Genomic DNA, 18,615 nt, shown 5'->3' with positions numbered 1-18,615 from the left:
TATCTACCACTGCCAACATGAGTCTAAGCGGGAGCTGCATGTGTGGGGCGATCAAGTACGAGAGCAGCAGTAAGTCGCAACAGCTTACCCCTCTGGTTTCCGCTGCTGCTGCACGCAAAGACTAATTTGCCAACCCACTACCCAGACGAACCAAAGGTCACAGCTCTGTGCCACTGCACCGACTGCCAGAAGTGGACCGGCGGCGCATTCACCTCCAACGCCGTCGTGCCCGAAGATGGCTTCAAGGTGGTGAAAGGTATGCTCCGATTCCAGATGCGGCACATCAACCGGAAAGCTGACCGCAGAACACAGGCGAGCCAAAGACATATGACGTCACCGGCGCCTCCGGCAAGAACAACCGCCACTTCTTCTGCGGCACCTGCGGCTCCAGCCTCTACACCAAGCTTGACGTCATGCCGGGCGTCATCATCATCAAGGCCGGCGGGCTGGACAACGGCAATGCGGATCTGGGCGGCAAGGTCGATGTCGAGTTCTACTGCAAGGACCGGGTCTCGTACCTGTCCGACCAGTCGGGTGCCAAGCAGGAGCCCGCCTTCGGCTAGAAATAAAACGGCCTATTTATTTCTTATTGCTCCATCAACTGAATGGCAATGAGGCAATTGATGCTATTCAAACCAAGTTTATGCTTCTCTTTGACACTGTAACCACTGCCACTTCAATCTAGACATCTTGCTTAGTGCGTTGCAATACGCGGCAGGTCAAGTCATGGGGGCCATCGTCGCTTTTGTTTGAGCTTGAATCCAGGAAGGGCACATCAATAAATGCCCGCCGCTAACTTCCCAGCTGGGACCATCTATCTGCCTTTGGTCAATTTCGGTCTATTTCATCGTTGTCATTGGGCGCAATCACCCAAGCATGGCTCAGTGGGTCTGTGGCTGAAAAATGCCCAATCGTTTCGAAACCCCATCAAAGACTCGTGCAATTTTCGATACAGATTCGACTGGCTGTGTCAACAACGTCTCGGTGTGCACAGGGTTCCTGTCACGGTGTACAGATTCGCTCTCGGTGTGCACTGGCTTATGCCACGCACTTGATATCACAATACGTAGCCATATGACACCGCCGTCCACCAGTGCGGCCCGTTAGCAGAAGCGAATTCAACTTTCACATTTGAGCCTCGTCCCCTACAATGCTGAGCTGTGCCTGACACTATTCTATCTCAAATCTCTCACACAGCTCCTGGTACACTTGTTGGGAATTTGTGCAGGTGAGAACCCAAGTCATCGATGTCAAGGCGGACACGCAGGCCTACTAACACTGCTAAATTGTGCTGATGTGTGCTTAGCCGTGTAAGCAAGGCTGCTGGCCCTTGGATTGATTGAGTCAGGGGTAAAAGGCATGCATATTATCACGACGGGACAAGAGCGGATCGGATCGGGCCGTCGCCATGAACCTACAGGGGCCGGAAGACCACCAACCGCCCCTTGCATTGATCCCCCTCGGCAGCAGTTTGAGATACTGTGTCAATCAGCCCCGGACATTGGCCTGTTCGTTCTGCGGGGTCAGGTCCGTCGATATGGGCCGAAGGCGGTGGGGTTGCAAAGATGCCCGATTGAGGGTGGGACAGGAGAGGGTGCTAAACACTAATTCGACTTTATCTTTTGGACGACCAGATCAGCATGCGATCCTCAGCAGCAACAAGCCAAATTGAATCGCAACTCTTCATTGACGATAGTAGGTGGTCTAAGACGAGAAAACTGGTGATTTCTGAACATATTAAGCTCCGATGACATACACTTGATGCGTAACCCCTTTTTAGTGCCCATTTCCCCTCCTGAGTCCCGCCCCACAATTTCACAGCGTCATCACCACCATCACCATCACGTCCTGCGAACTTTGAAAAGAAACGAGCGGACCGGCTCCTCCTCCATTGCTCCAACGCAACACCATGTATCGAACTCCCGTGTCGCTGAATCGACTCCTATCGAGCAGCCACAGTCTCATCGTCCAAAGAAGCAGCACTACTACAATTCTCAGAAGCACCACCATCTCCAGCCTCAGCTACCACACCCACCGCCGCAGCATGGCCTCCGCCACCAGCAGCATCGCCAAGGTGCGGTCCCTCGACCACCTGGTCCTCACCGTCCAGAACCTGCAGGCCAGCGTCAAGTTCTACGAGTCCGTGCTGGGCATGCGGCACACCACCTTCGCCTCGGGCGAGGGCGACAGCCAGACGGAGCGGCACGCGCTCGTGTTTGGGTCGCAGAAGATCAACCTCCACGTCAAGGGCCGCGAGTTCGAGCCCAAGGCCCAGAAGGCCCAGCCCGGTTCCGCCGATCTGTGTTTCTTGGTCGACGAGGACGTCGAGATGGTGGCGGCGCGGCTGCGCAACCAGCGCTCTGACATCGAGGTGCTTGAGGGTGGCGGGGTCGTTGAGCGCACGGGGGCGCGGTCCAAGTTGCGGAGTGTTTATGTGCGGGACCCGGATGGGAACCTGGTCGAGTGAGTCTTGTATTCTCTTCATATTGCTACTCTTGCTCTTCCTGTTGCCAGGGAGAAATATCACTAACAGCACCAATCAACACAGGCTTACAAATGAGGTAGGGGATTCGGACATTGGTGGCATAAAGGATGTCCCTGGCATGGAAGATGTCCCCGTCAACCCGTCATAGTCTGGTCAATTCGAGTCTATTATCGACAACTTGTTTCATGTGAATATTGATCCATTGCCTGCTACCTTATTCCCAGCAATCCCACCATCTAATCATTCAGTAGGCAATGGGGTATCCATGGACAAATCAGATACTCCATGGAAGCAGTCTGACGATTATCTCAATACCAATTCGTTATCATAAAATGAAAACTTTGCTTTGCCACGTCCAAGTACTTTTCATGAGAAATATCCCCCCGACATCCCGTATGGGTCAAGGCAGTGTTGCATCTTGTTGGTTCCCTCAATCCAAGTGTGGTGATTGTACTGCCCGCGAAGCTCCACAAGTGCCATGCGGACCGCCGCAACCTAAGCGGTGTACCCACGATCGTAGTGCTGCAGGCGAGGAGTACAAGCCTTGTTGAAGGCGGATTTCTCTTCGACGGTCTATCGGTAGAAACAAATCAGTAAAATGGAGATTCCAAAGACTCCCGCTAGTCACGTACTGCGTCGTATGGCAAAGGTTGAAATGAAGCCTTCATGGATGTCTCGCGTTGGAGGATTAAAGATCTGTATGAACCCATGGCTTCCTATGTTGTGCGGGTACATGGTTAGCCAGGTTCATGGATAGTAGAAACCAAGGAATGCCACGTGCATCACCTACCAGAATGTCTTCGGGAGCACCATCAATACGGAACTCGGCCTTGTGCGTCTCGACAAGGCGGACAAACGCCCTGGCCAGGGCGACGAGAATCTTGACGACCTTAAGACGGACAACCTCGTGCACTTTGAAGAAGCCATCATCGTCTTCGGCGAAGATGTCCTTGCCTACTTACTTGAACATGGTGGTGAAGAGGAGGCTATCTCCACGAAGGAGACCGGGAGCCTGTTTGCGAGCGCCACATTAGTGAAAAATATTCCGGTAAGAAATTCGAAGCAAACAGCAGGGAAGTAAAGAAGGTGATTCGAGGATACTCACTGATTGACAAATCTTGCCCTTGCCAAGACATCCTTCGTCTGGGTGATCGGAGCCGCAAGCAGAAGCATTGGCACCCATGAAAGAACAATCGAACGTCGGCTTGACGTGCGCGGTGGACTTGTGGGTGTATGCCCACGTGGAAATGCAAGGGTAACAGGCATCATCATCTTTGACAGTCATGGACAGGTCGTACGCCCCCGCAAACCGGGCGCGGTTGCGTTGAGGCATGTTTGACTTGGACGGCAATGGTGAGGGTTGGATAAGAAGCTGGGATGAGAAGATGCTGGAAAAGGCCCAGGATGATGATTAGATGTGATGGAAGAAAAGGCCTGAGGTCAAACCGCAATACTTTTGATTGTTGGTTTTGTTGATGGATCGAGCTCACCCACTGTTTTGGGCGTACGCAATGCCAGCAACAATGTGACCGCTCACAGCCACTCCACATTTGCAGCACGGCACCCCTAAGGCACACAATCTTCCGGCAGCCGATTTAGTAGTTGAACGGAGTCGATACCTAATGTATGCTGAAAACGGATCAGATTTGGACGTACCGCAGTCTGTAAACACAGACTACACACCTCCTGCCAGCAATTTCACTGGCTATTCTGTCAGTTGCAATTCTTTCGATTGCCATTCTTGCCATTGCCGTTGGCTACCCAGTTGTTTGAGAAAGAAAAGAGACTGTCTGGAGGCTGCAACTGGCCTGCGTGGGGGTCATAGATGGTTACTTTCCGTGAAGAAAGACCAGATATTGTCGATGCACGTACATGTCCAATTGTAGCATGGAACTCGAGCGAAAACTAGGGCATATCGAAGTGATCTTCCTTCCACGATGGATTATGAAGAGAGCGGCAAGTTCCACTTCAATTATTTCAATGTGACCTTAACCGCCAGCGTTCCATCCACACCCATGCTATCCCACCGGCACATGAGTCGTGCGGAACTTCACCAATCCACTTTACATTACCGATTGATTTCTAATGCCGCCGCTCGTTCCTCAGCTGCATGAATATTATGATCCGTGCCATCGGCGTGATCATTTCCATGGCGGCTCAAATCCTCTGGAAAAAGGTATTTAAGTTGCTTGTCGTCCACTTGTTCAGAGATATATTTTACTCTTCGTCCATCCCAAGTTGCTCTCAATAATAACATACCTTCTTGTTTAATCATCTCATTCAGCCCATCATGAAGTCCATACTAGGAGGATCAAGCATTTTGGCGCTGGCGGCGGCGGCTTACCCGACCTCCAACAACCCGCGCCAAGCAGCGTGTCCAGCCGTGTCGGGAGATCTCAGCATCTCGTCTTACCAGCTGTATCCCGAGAATGCCGACTTTGACACGAAGCGTTGTGTGGCTTACTTCAGGTGAGTTTGCGCACATGGAAAAGGGCCTTGCTGGTTATTCACACATCCGTCGACAGCGCTGTCTTCAACTCCACCGTCGCCGTATGGAACCCCCAAACAAACACAGTAGAGAAGACCCTATCCGTGCCCGGCCTCACCGACGACCCGACCCTGCACCTCAGCGGCGTCAAAGTCGACCCCTCGGGCGACCGCCTCTCCCTTATCCTAGACGCCGGCAGCGCCTTCGACACCTCCGGCGCCGACATCGCGGGCGGCAACTTCCTGGTCAAGTACGACCTGGCCACCGACCAGGTGCTCTGGCAGGCCAACCTCACGGCCCTGACTGACGGCGTCTACGGAGGCTACCAGGATGTCGCCCACGACGCCGCACGCGGCGCCAGTTTTGCGCTCGGCACGTTCCCCAGCTCGCTCGTCCGCGTCACGGCCGACGGCGAGGCGAGCGCGTGGTACCTCAAGACGCCCGCGGACCATACCGTCAAGGGCTTCAGCGGGCTCGTGCCCTCGCCGGATGGCAAGGCCCCTGCTGGTCGCTGACAGCTCCGAAGGCGGGCTCTACCGGTTCGACATGGCGGCTGAGCAGGGCGTGCCTGTGTTCGTGCCCATGACGGGCACCGGCGGCACGCGTATGACTTCGTCGCTGGATGGTGTCTCTATCCCGGCGCGCTGGGGCGGCAAGGTTATTCTGGTGACGGATAACGTTGCGGGCACGCACGTGCTGTACTCGGCCGACGCCACTTGGACTACGGCTGACTTCCGCGGCACCGTCCCCGTTGCCAAAGGGCTGCTGGAAAGCGGCGGTGTTACCGTCGCCACCGTTTCGCTTGGAGGGGGCAACGTCTTTGCCGTCACGGAGTATTTCGGTGATGCCAAGGTGCCCGGTTCTCGGGCCGGGAACCGGTCTCAGTGGCCGCTGATTGACATCACGGCTGATGTCGAGGCGTTGCTGTAGGGTTGCGTTCATGCTAATACTGCCGCGGACTCTTGTACAAAAGAGTATTTTGCTCTTCCACTAACGTGGTTTACCATTGAGCGGGCCATATCATTAAGCGGGCCACTTTTTTTATACCTCACCACTTTTATATAAGTTAATTTAATTATAACGTTTTAAATTAATTAAAATTATTTATTATCGGAATCGTTACTTAATTTTACGTCCTTTTTACATGTTCGCGCATTATGACCTGTTTCGCCGTAGATATCGCAGCGCTTTTCACCGGTCGCCCTCCGCTTTAACGAACCCCTTGTTTTACCCTTATTAGTCGCTCGACGCTTCCTTTTACTTTTTCGTCCTGTAGTTTTTATAATTTTTATAACGTGGTTTACCACTACGCGACGTATATCACTTAGCGACGCACTTAAATTTAATTTTAATATAATTAAACTTTAACGCGTAATACCTTTATAATTATAATGCTTAATTAATTTTAAAAAGATCGAATAGTTTTAATAATTTAAGCGATACGAAACGAAGCGAATTAAATAAGCTAAAAAGTAATAATAAAAGCTTATAATATACCCGAATTAATTTTACGTTATCGAATTTACGGCCGAACTTTAAAACGCGAAATCCGACCGAAACGACGTAAACTAAATTTAATTAAAAGAGGTACTTCGTAAATATATAATTAATTTAAATATCCGAGGGATGCCTCCCGATTTCGCTAGTGTAAAAAATATGGCCAATTTTTTCACCGCGTCGCGCGGCGGCGACCGCGTTAGCAAGCACTGGGTTAGGCGCTTTATTAACTGCAACCCGGACTTAAAGATTAAAATAAATCGTCGGTACAATTATTAAAAAGCTTTTTACGAAAATTTTAAAGTTATTTTCGGCTGGTTTACGCTAATCGCGAATATAAAGGCGAAATACGAGATCGTCGACGAAAATATTTAAAATTTCGACGAGACCGGTTTTATAATAAGTATAATCGGGTTAATACTCGTTATAATACGCGCCGAGCGGCGTAAAAAAGCGAAGTCGGTTTAGCCTAGTAATCGGGAATAAGTAACGGCGATTAAATACATTAATTCGCAGGGCTAATATATTCCGCCGTTTTTAATTATTTAAAGTTAATATTACCTCGCGAACTAGTCCCGCGAAACCGATTTACCGGGCGATTAAGTAATTAAGCCGACTTTTAATAGTTAAACTAATAACGAAATAAGCTTAGATTAAATTAAACATTTCGATAAACACATTAAAGCGTAGACGAAAAATTCCCATTGCCTTTTAATTATCGACAGCCACGAGAGCTATATTTCGGCCGAATTCGAAGTATATTATTAAAATAATAATATTATTACACTCGGTATACCTCTTTATTTATTTCACCTGCTTTAACTACTCGATATAGCACTTTATTCGGCTTTAAAGCGTACTTATTTAAAGGAAATCGAGCTATTTATTAAGGCCTCGATAAATTATATTACGAAGCTCGAGTTTTTTATTACTTTTAAGGCCGCGCATTTCGCTGTTTTTACGGAAAATAATATTAAATCCGGATTTAACGTTTCTAGTTTAGTCTTTTATAATCCCGATAAGGTAATTAATAAATTAAATATATATCTCTAAACGCTTATACTTAACTTATCCCGTCCGGGGACGGCTAATACCTACGACCCTTAAACGCCGTTTAACCTTTAATAGATAATTAAGTACTTTACTTATATTAAAAAAAGGGTGTTTATTTATTAAAGAAGCTTTCCGACGCCGATTTTAAATGCGGTAAATTAAATAGCGAAGAGTATAATTAAAATAATTTATAAAATAACCCTTATACGCGATAAAATATATATATTAAAAAAACTAATTTAGCACTTTCTAAGCGCCGGAGAGCTAAAAAGTCGCGAGTCCAGCTTAAAAAAGCCCTTACTATTAAGGAATCTTAGCAGCTACAAAACGAGAAGGTAAAAGGAAGCGTTCAGCGCCCGATAAAAATAAAAATGGGGGTTCGTCGAAACGGAGGGCGACCGGTGGAAAACGCTGTAGTATTTACGGCGAAACAGGTCATAATACGCGAATATGCGAAAAAAAATATAAAATTAAGCGAAGAATCGGATAACGAATAGTTTTAATTAATTTTAAACGTTATAATTAAATTAATTAATATAAAAAGGTCGAAAAATAAAAAAAGTGCGTCGTTAAGTAATATACGTCGCGTAGTAATAAACCACGTTATAGTAAAAGCTTTTTTAAGTTAAATATATAACTTTTTAACTTTTTAACGCTTTAAAAGTATTAAATTAGCTTTTTTAATATATATATCCGATCGCGTAACGTGATTTATCACCGAGTCGCTTATATTATTAAGTCGCCTATTTTTTTATTCGACTTATTTTATTAAACTTTAATACGTAATAACTTTATAATTATAATGCTTAATTTATTTTAAAAAGAGCGAATTGTTTTAATAATTTAAGTAACGCGAAACCCTTTAAACCGTTTAAATTAAAAGTACGCTGCCGCTACGTATAACGTTTTATACGAAATTTTACGCGACCGAATATACGGCCGAACTTTACGACGCGATACTCGAAATTTATAATATAAATTAAATTTAATTAAAAAAAAGATACTTCGTAATTATATAATCGATTTAAATATTTAAAGGATGCCTCTTAATATTAATATTATAAAAGATATAGCTAATCTTTTTACCGCGTTACGCGGCGGCGAACGCGTCGGTAAGCACTAGGTTAAGCGCTTTATTAACCGAAACCCGGACTTTAAAACTCGAATAAACCGTCGATACGATTATTAGAGGGCTTTTTATAAAGATTTAAACGTTATTTTCGGTTAGTTTAAACTAGTTACGAATATTAAAGCTAAATATAATATTATTAACGAGGATATATAGAATTTCGACGAGACCGGCTTTATAATAAATATAATCGGGTTAATTTTCGTCGTAATACGCGCCGATCGGCGTGGGAAGGCGAAGTCGGTCTAGTTTAATAATCGGGAATGGTCGACGGCGATTAAATGCATTAATTTATAAAGCTAATATATCCCGTTATTTTTAATCGTTTAAAACTAATATTACCTCGCGAACTAATCGCGCGAATGCGACTTATCGGGCGATTAAGTAATTAAACCGACTTTTAATAGTTAAACCGATAATAAAATAAGTTTAAATTAAATTAAATATTTCGATAAGTATACTAAATCGCGAACGAAGGGTCGCTATCGCCTCTTAATTCTCGACGACTACGAGAGCTATATTTCGGCCGAATTCGAGGTATACTATTAAAATAACGACATTATTACTATTAGTATACTTCTTTATTTATCGCATTTATTTTAACCTCTTAATATAGTATTTTATTCGCTTTTAAAGCGCGCGTATTCGAAAGAAATCGAGTTATTTATTAAGGCCTCGATAAATTATATTACGAAGCTCGAGTTTTTTATCGCTTTTAAAGCCGCGTATTTCGCTATTTTTACGAAAAATAATATTAAATCTAAATTTAACGTTTTTAGTTTAATCCCTTATAATCTCGACGAGGTAATTAATAAATTAAATATACGTCTTTAAACGCCTATACTTAATTTATCCCGTTTAGGGACGGCTAATACCTACGACCTTTAAACGCCGTTTAACCCTTAATAAATAATTAAGCATTTTACTTATATTAAAAAAGGGTATTTACTTATTAAAAAAAGCTTTTTAACGCCGATTTTAAATACGGTAAACTAGATAGCGAAGGGTATAATTAAAATAGTTTATAAAATAACCTTTATACGCGATAAAATATATATATTAAAAGAGGCTAATTTAATATTTTTTAAGTGCCGGAGAGCTAAAAAATCGCGAGTTTAACTTGGAGAAGCTTTTATTATTAAGGAATCTCAGTAGCTATAGAACGAGAAGGTAAAAGGGAAGCGTTCAGCGCCCGATGAAGGTAAAAATAAGGGTTCGTTGAAGCGGAGGGCGACCGGTGGAAGGCGTTATAATGTTTGCGGCGAGATAGGTTATAATACGTAAACATGTGAAAAAGATATAAAATTAAGCGAGGAATCGGATAGCGAATAGTTTTAATTAATTTTAAACGTTATAATTAAATTAATTTATATAAAAAGGTTAAAAAGTGGAAAAAGTGCGTCGCTAAGTAATATGCGTCGCGTAGTAATAAACCACGTTAATTAAATTAATTTATATAAAAAATCGAAAAGTGGAAAAGTGCGTCGCTAAGTAATATACGTCGCGTAGTAATAAACCACGTTAAAATATTTAATCGTTTATTAAAAGTTAAACGACGTTTAAAGGTTATAAGTATTAGCCGTTCCCGAGCGCGACGGGTTAAATATAAGCGTCCGGAGATATATATTTAATTTATTAATTACTTTGTCCGGGTTATAAGGTATTAAACTAAATACGTTAAATTTAAATTAAATGTTATTTTTCGTAAAAATAGTAAAATACGTAGTTTTAAAGGCGATAAAGAACTTTAGCTTTATAATATAATTTATCGACGCCTTAATAAATAGCTCGATTTCTTTCGAATACGCGCGCTTTAACGGCGAATAAAGTGCTATATTTAATAGTTAAAGCAGGTAAAAAAATAAAGAGATATACTAAGCGTAATAATATCGTTATCTTTATAATATACTTTAAAGTGCGCCGAAATATAGCTTTTATAGCCGTTAAGGATTAAGAGGCGATAGTGACCTTTTATTTATAACTTAATATATTTATCGAAGTATTTAATTTAATCTAAGCTTATTTCGTTATCGGTTTAACCGTTAAAAGTCGGTTTAATTACTTAATCGCCCGGTAAATCGTATTCGCGAGCTTAATTCGTAAGGTGGTATTAATTTTAAACGATTAAGAATAACGGGATATATTAGCTTTAAAAATTAATATATTTAATAGCCGTCGACTATTTTTAATTATTAAGCTAGACCGATTTCGTTTTTTTACGCCGATCGGCGCGTATTACGACGAGTATTAACCCGATTATATTTATTATAAAACCGGTCTCGTTAAAATTAAAAGTATTTTCGTTAAAAATACTATATTTCGCCTTAATATTTACGATTAATTTAAACTAGCCGGAAATAATACCTAGATTTTTATAAAAAGCCCTTTAATAATTATATCGACGATTTATTCGAGTTTTAAAATCCGGGTTCCGATCGATAAAGCGCTTAACCTAGTGTTTACCGACGCGGTCGCCGCCGCGACGCGGTAAAAAGATTAGTTATATCTCTTATAATATTAAAATTAAGAGGTATCCCTCGAGTATTTAAATTAATTATATAATTACGAAATACCTTTTTTTTATTAAATTTAATTTATATCGTAAGTATCGAATTTCGCGTCGTAAAGTTCGGCCGTTAATTTAATAATTTAAAGTAACTCGAAGAACGTCGTATATTTTCGTAGCAGCTCGTTCGCTTAAAGGATTTATCGGATTTCGCGTCGCTTAAATTATTAAAACGATTCTATTTTCTTTAAATTAAATCGGTATTATAGTTATAGAAATATTACGTGTTAAAGTTTAAGTGTATCGGAAACTAGAAAGAGTGGCCCGCTCAATGATATGGCCCGCTCAATGGTAAACCACGTTATAGATAATTTAATGTGAACTCTTAAGCGCGACTCACCGCCTAATCATATGCTACGGACTTTCCAATCAACGACGCTTGTCTGTTCTCTCCCCGAAACTCCTGGAGGTCACTAGTGCATCTATTCACGTTCCATGTCTCTACCTGTATTTGTACCTACCTGATATTCGCTTCTACATGAGGTCTCACCCCACTGTCTAGGCGGCATTTGGCGCTTAAGGGGGCGCACCATACCACGAATCTGTCCCAGAAACCGACCAATTCGCATTGCACGTCAGTCAGAGGTCACAGCCGTTATCTGCCGCAGCAGTCTCGGAGCGATTTATAAGAAAGTACATGGTGAGTACGCAGGGTCTTCGCTGATCTAGCGTTCGTAGGTGCGTGGATGCAATCTTCGACTGCTGTCGAGAACAATAGCTCGAAATATATACCCCCAAAACGCCGATATCTGACACATACGACCATATCCTGCTGAATGCTAGGGATCCCGTCCGCTCTCCCATATATAAGCAGCAGAGAGCCGAATTAGTACTAGGGTCGGTGACGACCTGGGAATCCTCGGTGTTGTATGTTTTTGCCTTTTTTGCTTGCTGTGCTTCTGATCTGCTTTTTGGGTGGGCGCCACAGGAGTGTTGGCAACTGGGCTGGGGCCGCGTTGAACATGTTCGCAGACTCCCGGACGAACTTGGTGTAGTATGCCGCAATATGGAGGCGTAGAGACCTTCTTGTTGGTATAATACGCTACAATGCCGTGCTGCTTCGTTTGCCATGTTCCACTGGTGACTCACAACCAGGCTCCTGCCTTACTGCGGGTGATTGTTTAGCTGTCTTCGAAAATTAAAAACCTCCCCCGCCCCAAACAGCTTTTGCCCAAAGCACGCAAATCTCATCAACCTGACACACCCACGAGCTCTCCATCCAACATCCCCTCCCTGGCCTCAAGGACCACGACTTCATGGCCTTCACGGCGGAGACATTTGCCCACAATGACACGATCAACGCCGTTACCATGAAGGAACATGCGATCCGCCGTCTGAACGAACCACGTCTTCCCGAACGCACCACTCGACAGTGTCAGCGCTACGTGCACCCGCCGCGGTGAACAAATGGAGCTGCCCAGGGCGCGTGTCCCTCTTCTTCCATCCCGAGAAACGTCTACATAGTGTTGTCTGCGACATGGATGGCCTCAAAAGCAAGAGCATCACTGCCCTGGTCGACCAGTGGGATAACTTTTAGTAACCCATCCAGCTTACATCAGCTATTCCGTTGCACGCTATTATCCCATCGACCGGTTGCGCCATCACTACTTATTATTCCATTGGCTCAAAATGCAATTCAAAGACCCGGATAGTGGCCAAATCCAACCTGACAACACCGCAGATTGCCAACGCCGCGCCCTCTTGGCAGCATACCCTCAGGCTGTACAGAACCTTGTCGAGACCGCATGTTTCCCCTGTGGCTCGTCGTGGGTTCATAACTTTCAACCTGCCAGCGGTGAAAAACCTTGGATCAACTGTTTCTTCGCTAGCCTGGAGTCGCCTCGCTGCGGCACCCCAAAGACGGACCCGCCCCTCACAAAGGATGTCGGTGGTTTGCAAAGGACTGCGAGCAGGTATGCAGCTTTCGCTGGGTAGGTATTTGCAGATTAAGGTATCTTGGGCCTTCGCTAATGTTAACTCTTAGGTACCTGGGATTTTCGCCGGAGATGCTGTTTACTTTGCAACAGTTTTCGAAGTAACTAGTGACGAAGTTTGGGTGCAAGACCCAGACGCCGAGGGATATGCCGGCGACCAGCAAACACGGGCGACAATTGGGGAAATTCTCTTGCGTTTTGCAGCCGCTTTTGTCATCTGGTAGAAACGCACAAGGTCGAGTTTGGGCTGACCGGGGCCAAAAGGCACACAGGGGTATGATTCAATCCTTTTAATTCTATGATAGCTTTACCTTTGACTAACATTTCGTGTGGGTTGAGGCTGCCGCCAAAACATACCGCGACACCAATATAGCCATGGAGGCCGGAGCTCGAGCTTCCTTCCAGCCCATGCCTTTCAACGCCGTAAAATAACTCTTACTTATATCATTATCCTTCCCAATGGGTTTGGCTAACATCTCTCTAGAGCAAGGAAGACAAAAAGGCTTATGGACAAGCCTGTACCTTGCGGCTCCAATCGTATGACCGAGGCTTCGCGGCATAGGAAGCCGGTAAAAACACCGCGTGGGATTCATTACGAACCGTACTCGAGGAGAACCTGCCCGCATCGTGGGATGAGGTACAAGACAAGACAAACAATTTCTTGGAGCCATATGGACTCGAGTTCTCATGTTATTGTGTAGATGCCTCCCTTTACGCCTCACGGTAGCGCTAACGGCGACGAATATAACGAGGAGTACTTTATGAACTGCGACTTTGACAACAATGGTATTGATACCGATTACCAAAACGCCGACGCACTGAGCAGGAGCTTCAGCTCCAGTGACGCCGGCCCGGATGGCTCCGATGACTCCGGAGACGAGAACGAGAACGAGAACGCTGATGGCCTTGACGCCGAAGATGAAGAGGAAGATCCGGATGAATCCAACGGCGAAGGCTCCTTGGGATCCCGATTCTCACGCCACAGCTCTTTGGCCTTTTCGTGCTTTATCCTGATAGATAGTGCTAGAGTAGAGAAGTAGAGAGATCGAGAGAAGGCTTACAGAAGGAATGTCAAGATTCACTTGAGAGGTCAGCAGAGAGTCACGGACGAGTGATTGTTGGTGGTGTGCGTGAGTGGGTGTGATTACCGAGTTCAAAATGTCTAATATTAAATTCTCATCATCAAGCCACCGTTCTTAATGAAATATCTCAGTATTGATTTTAATTTTATGTCGCTTTTATAAAAAGTCATGGCTACCATTGGAATCCCCGAAGCGAAATATCTCACAATGCCGCTCCACCGCCAACTTCGAGATCACTGTCGTCGCCATCCGAATCGACAGTGGCATCAACAGTGGTATAAACAGAGGCAGTAGCCGTGTCATAAACGGCATCATCAGCGGCGTCACCGATAGTACTTCTGACAGCGTCATCTCCTGTGTCCACGGGATCCCTGGCTGTATATGAGTGCCATGTCGTTCTATCATCACCGTCCTCCTCTGGCGCGGTATCGGTGGCACTTGTCTCGTGGAATGAACGCGCACTGCGGCTGCTGATGCTTTGCGTGGACAAGGAGGTGTCCGAGTCGCTGGCTTCGTCATCCGTTGGTTGATGCCCTTTTCGTTTGGTGTTAGCCGTGTGTCTGTAACTGGCGAGCACGGTGTGTTGAATTATGCTTACCTATGATGCTGAGATTGTCCATTTGGTCCTCTAGACGCAGAATATCCGAGGCATCCGAGCGGGTGATGCCAGTCGTCGAGTCCTGGTGGTGTTCCATGTCCGTCACCTTGTTTTCGATCTGCGCCAGGGCCTGTTTGCGGGTCGACTCAATCATCGAGTTGAGGATGTACAGCTGGTGTCGGTACTTCTTCTCGTCCCGGTGGCCGTCCGGGATGAAAGGCGGGCTCCACGCCGGCCAGATCTTCTGGTGGCACCGCGGCTCCTCGGGGTCGGCCGGGTGGGCTTTGAAGTAGAGGTGGCAGCAGTAGCAGGCGGGCTTGCTGCAGGCGACGAAGCGGTCGTTGTGGGAGAAGCGCAGGTTGTTGTCGTAGAAGTGCTCGAGGACCTGGACTTCGCAGTGGACGCAGGGGCGGAAGTCCTTGTTGCTGTAGCTGGCGACGATCTTGTCGCCGATGTTCAGTCGGCGGTCCAGGAAGTCCATCCCGTCTTGGTACCGCTTCAGCTTGGGATGGTCGGGCTTGACCATCCGCTTGAGGATGCTGGACGGGGTGGTCAGGCCGTCGGGCTCAGGCTTGGGGACGCTGCTGACTGGGCTTACCCTCCTGACGGACGTGACTCCTTCGTCAAAGATGTTCCGATGTCTCCGGGCGTCGAGAAGGACCAGCTTTGGTGCCCGTATATGGTGGGCCAGTCTCCCAATGATATGTCTCAGGGCCATGTACCGTTGTATGACATCGCTCTGGTGAGACTCGTCCTCGAGGGGGTGGCCCTTCGAGTAATTAACTTCATGCTATCAGACTGCCTCTCGCCATAGGCTAGATAGCACAACTCCAGAGGGCTCTTGTCAAGAAACGTCTGCAGCCATTGGACGAGAGCACGATCTTCAGCATAAGTCAGCAGCCATTGCTTAAACGTTTCCCACAGAGCGTATTGAGTAGTGACTGACCGATATCGGAGTAAGGCTTCCCGAGGCCCTTGTTGATTATGCACGCGACGAACCTCTCTAGCAAGTCCTGTTCCTTCTCGATCCTCGGCTGGGCGAAAGCGACACACTGCTCGATGAACTGTGCTTCGGTGAACAGGGGTGGATGTCTCATATGACGACGAAGATTGCCAATCACAGATTTGAGGAACGGCTCCATCCTGTCGAGGTCGGCCGCGTGATTAGACGCGAGCCAGAGGACATAGCCGGTCTCGACCCCTTCCATCCCTATAGCGGCGGCCGGAGGACATTTCCCGCCCTTGCCGAAGACACAGAGATAGGCCAAGTTGTCCAGGAGCCGGCGGCGGGACTTCTGAGTCGGGTCTGCACACTTTGGAACCGCCGTGTGCTTGCCCCTGGTTTGACCGAGCACGTGCAGTAGTCGGAGCGGCTCGTAGAACCTGCTGATCAAGCGCTGGTACGGATCCAGCCTGGGGGTGTTGGGCCCCTTTTTCTTGGCGGGCTTAGCTTGTGGGGGCTGCCGATTAGCCGCTGTCTTGAGTGCATAAGTGGAGGGAGCCATTGTGTAGTTGGTGTGTCTTGACCTCAATTTTTGCAAGGGATTGATTGGTGAGGTTCGCATATAGTAAAAAGTAAGATGAAGGGAAATGATGAGGGCTCACGACTCTTAAAATACTGTCTCTTCTCAAAGAGTTTGAGGAATTGCAATGACTCGTTATATGGACTACATGAGTTGGTTCAGATTTGTATGCATTTCTTCCTCCACATGTCACACCCCCACGCAAAGCCCAATCAAATTTGCAGCCCGTCATAAGAGTTGGAGTCGGCACAGCCCGTAGGCGTTGCCCGAACCAACATCCCGCGGCCCAACAGTCAGCCTGGAAGTGCCAACTTCGGTCAGCAGGGGTCTTATAAGTGGTCCCTCTGAAAGTGGAAAAACATGGGCAAGATTCTTTGCATTTCCATCGGCGCAGTCAGCCTGCTTCCGCCATGCCGGTGTGCGGAGAGCCCGACGAATGAGCCGATGCCAAGACATCGCCGGCCTCCGGCGTCACTAGCATGACCAGAGATTCCGGGCGGCCCAAGGTTCGGATGCGGCACGGCCAATAAGTCAGAATGTAGAATGTAGCGGCCCAAATTGTATTGCAACGCGAAAGGAAATTGGGCAGTCCCGCGCGTCGTGGGACTCCTGCGTCGCCGGCTGTGTAGATGCTACATTGCGCTCATCATGTTTCCTCATGTATGCTGTCAGTGTAAGAAAGCAATTGCGATGTGGGTGATGACGAACTGGAAAGGCCATACTGGAATCTCGTCGAAATACATGTTTATTATCGCGTTGAAGTAGGTGTTCCATCATCTCTGGTGGGCTACATGGGGAAGTTCAAATAGGCCAACATTTGGCACCTGTTCACCTAGCCAGCACAGCTCTCAGTCTGCAGCAGCAATACTAGTCGTTTATTCCAACCATACAGCTAGCAAACTATCAGAGATCCCTTGAGTGCGCTTAATGCCATGGCCTACGACTACGACTACAATGAGGCAGGGGCCTCAGGTGGTGACAGTTGGACAGCCGACGATGGCATGGATGACGGAGGGTATGGGATCGTCCCCGATCTTGGCCCTGGCCCATCCCCGTATGGGGATGTTGGCATTGACCCTAGCCTCCTCTCGCAACCCGATCCGGGACATATGTACCCACATGACCCTAACGGCAGCTACGGCGCGCAGAACGGTGTGGGACCTCAATAGAGTGTGCCAGATACACAGGGTTGGGTCTACTCTGGGGACATATATCGGGGGCGTCAGCCTACGGTGGTTCACCAGCACCAACCTCCTATTCTGCGATGCCTGTCATTGACTCTCAAGCAATGGCGTCCTACGAACAGCCCCCCAACCAGAGCTCTGGCGCGGAGACGGGGCGTTATCGATTCCACGAGACGCCCATGCCATCGCTGGACGACCACATGCCAGACAAACACGGATTGTACCACTGCCACCATTCGCACAAGACGGCGAAGACATTCAAACGGAAGACGGAACTTCAGTAAGAAATGCACCAAGTCGGTAGGCAGAATCTAGTCATGCCGCTAACCGTGGATCTAGAAAACATCTCAAGACGCATGAGAAGCCGGTCTACTGCCCTCTCTCCGACGACCCCGATTTCCCATGCCAGAGGGGGCGGGCGGCAGAACAGAGAGACATGGAACGCCATGTAGTGTCTCACCACCCGGAATGGGCTAGATTGAATGGGTTCGCGACAGAGAAGATACAGTGCGGGTGTGGGGAGAAGTTTACTCGGGATGACAACTTCAAGCGACACCAGAAGCAATGCAATGCTTGAATGAGGGGGTTTGGGCTGGTAGCGGTTCGAGATGGGACTCCAACATGGTTATAATCGAGGAGGCATGGGTAGGTCAGTACTGGGAGATTGCAAGTTCGTTTTCTTTGCAGTCACTCGTTTGCTTGTACTTCGGGATCTTACGACATGGAGCGTTACGTTCACACCCCCTTTCACATTTCTCAATACTTTTTTTTCATTATTTCCTAGCAATATTTATCTCTAATATACTGGATCATAAGAACTGGGTAACATGGAAGCTAAATTGGTGACTCGAGAGTACATCCCAGAAACAACCCAAGATCCGCGTATGTGGTAGTAGGCAACCGATTTGGCAACCTCTCCTTTGACATCTTAAATCGATCACCCCTGTATACTGAGTTAGATACCTGATGCGTGTACATTATTACCTGAATACACCAGGAAGCCGAATGCTCAGAGCTGTTCCCATGGTAATCTGCGAGGTCTATGACGGAGATATCTACATCCTGTGCTGAGTCGC

The 18,615-nt window shown here is 46.8% G+C and overlaps 10 protein-coding genes across 10 annotated transcripts; 7 read left to right on the top strand and 3 right to left on the bottom strand.

Moving 5' to 3' along the window:
- Positions 1 to 17: 17 nt before the first annotated feature.
- PG997_011845 (uncharacterized protein) lies at positions 18 to 563 on the top strand (the record flags this gene model as incomplete). Its single annotated transcript, XM_066816160.1, has 3 exons — positions 18 to 69; positions 146 to 256; positions 313 to 563. 3 exons carry the CDS (start codon positions 18 to 20, stop codon positions 561 to 563), a joined length of 414 nt encoding a protein of 137 aa, XP_066661852.1.
- Positions 564 to 1,909: 1,346 nt separating this feature from the next.
- On the top strand, positions 1,910 to 2,633 carry PG997_011844 (uncharacterized protein; the record flags this gene model as incomplete). The annotated part of the gene is made up of 2 exons (XM_066816159.1): positions 1,910 to 2,463; positions 2,549 to 2,633. The coding sequence occupies 2 exons, from the start codon at positions 1,910 to 1,912 to the stop codon at positions 2,631 to 2,633; spliced, it is 639 nt and encodes a 212-aa protein (XP_066661851.1).
- Positions 2,634 to 3,443: 810 nt separating this feature from the next.
- On the bottom strand, positions 3,444 to 3,818 carry PG997_011843 (uncharacterized protein; the record flags this gene model as incomplete). Its single annotated transcript, XM_066816158.1, has 2 exons — positions 3,444 to 3,497; positions 3,591 to 3,818. 2 exons carry the CDS (start codon positions 3,816 to 3,818, stop codon positions 3,444 to 3,446), a joined length of 282 nt encoding a protein of 93 aa, XP_066661850.1.
- A 1,340-nt stretch (positions 3,819 to 5,158) lies between these two features.
- PG997_011842 (uncharacterized protein) lies at positions 5,159 to 5,557 on the bottom strand (the record flags this gene model as incomplete). The annotated part of the gene is made up of 2 exons (XM_066816157.1): positions 5,159 to 5,474; positions 5,520 to 5,557. The coding sequence occupies 2 exons, from the start codon at positions 5,555 to 5,557 to the stop codon at positions 5,159 to 5,161; spliced, it is 354 nt and encodes a 117-aa protein (XP_066661849.1).
- Positions 5,520 to 5,903, top strand: PG997_011841 (uncharacterized protein; the record flags this gene model as incomplete). Its single annotated transcript, XM_066816156.1, has 1 exon — positions 5,520 to 5,903. One exon carries the CDS (start codon positions 5,520 to 5,522, stop codon positions 5,901 to 5,903), a length of 384 nt encoding a protein of 127 aa, XP_066661848.1.
- Positions 5,904 to 12,474: 6,571 nt separating this feature from the next.
- PG997_011840 (uncharacterized protein) lies at positions 12,475 to 12,755 on the top strand (the record flags this gene model as incomplete). The annotated part of the gene is made up of 2 exons (XM_066816155.1): positions 12,475 to 12,617; positions 12,683 to 12,755. The coding sequence occupies 2 exons, from the start codon at positions 12,475 to 12,477 to the stop codon at positions 12,753 to 12,755; spliced, it is 216 nt and encodes a 71-aa protein (XP_066661847.1).
- Positions 12,756 to 13,853: 1,098 nt separating this feature from the next.
- On the top strand, positions 13,854 to 14,192 carry PG997_011839 (uncharacterized protein; the record flags this gene model as incomplete). Its single annotated transcript, XM_066816154.1, has 1 exon — positions 13,854 to 14,192. One exon carries the CDS (start codon positions 13,854 to 13,856, stop codon positions 14,190 to 14,192), a length of 339 nt encoding a protein of 112 aa, XP_066661846.1.
- A 244-nt stretch (positions 14,193 to 14,436) lies between these two features.
- PG997_011838 (uncharacterized protein) lies at positions 14,437 to 16,337 on the bottom strand (the record flags this gene model as incomplete). The annotated part of the gene is made up of 3 exons (XM_066816153.1): positions 14,437 to 14,768; positions 14,833 to 15,615; positions 15,779 to 16,337. The coding sequence occupies 3 exons, from the start codon at positions 16,335 to 16,337 to the stop codon at positions 14,437 to 14,439; spliced, it is 1,674 nt and encodes a 557-aa protein (XP_066661845.1).
- Positions 16,338 to 17,287: 950 nt separating this feature from the next.
- PG997_011837 (uncharacterized protein) lies at positions 17,288 to 17,524 on the top strand (the record flags this gene model as incomplete). The annotated part of the gene is made up of 1 exon (XM_066816152.1): positions 17,288 to 17,524. One exon carries the CDS (start codon positions 17,288 to 17,290, stop codon positions 17,522 to 17,524), a length of 237 nt encoding a protein of 78 aa, XP_066661844.1.
- Positions 17,525 to 17,619: 95 nt separating this feature from the next.
- Positions 17,620 to 18,116, top strand: PG997_011836 (uncharacterized protein; the record flags this gene model as incomplete). The annotated part of the gene is made up of 2 exons (XM_066816151.1): positions 17,620 to 17,819; positions 17,879 to 18,116. 2 exons carry the CDS (start codon positions 17,620 to 17,622, stop codon positions 18,114 to 18,116), a joined length of 438 nt encoding a protein of 145 aa, XP_066661843.1.
- Between the last annotated feature and the right edge of the window lie 499 nt (positions 18,117 to 18,615).

This window comes from Apiospora hydei (assembly GCF_038363865.1).
Source record: "Apiospora hydei strain CBS 114990 chromosome Unknown utg000009l_segment0_segment0, whole genome shotgun sequence".
Classification (NCBI taxonomy): Eukaryota; Fungi; Ascomycota; class Sordariomycetes; order Amphisphaeriales; family Apiosporaceae; genus Apiospora; species Apiospora hydei.
Note: the sequence above shows the minus strand (reverse complement) of the source record. Positions and strands in the feature narration are given on the sequence as shown.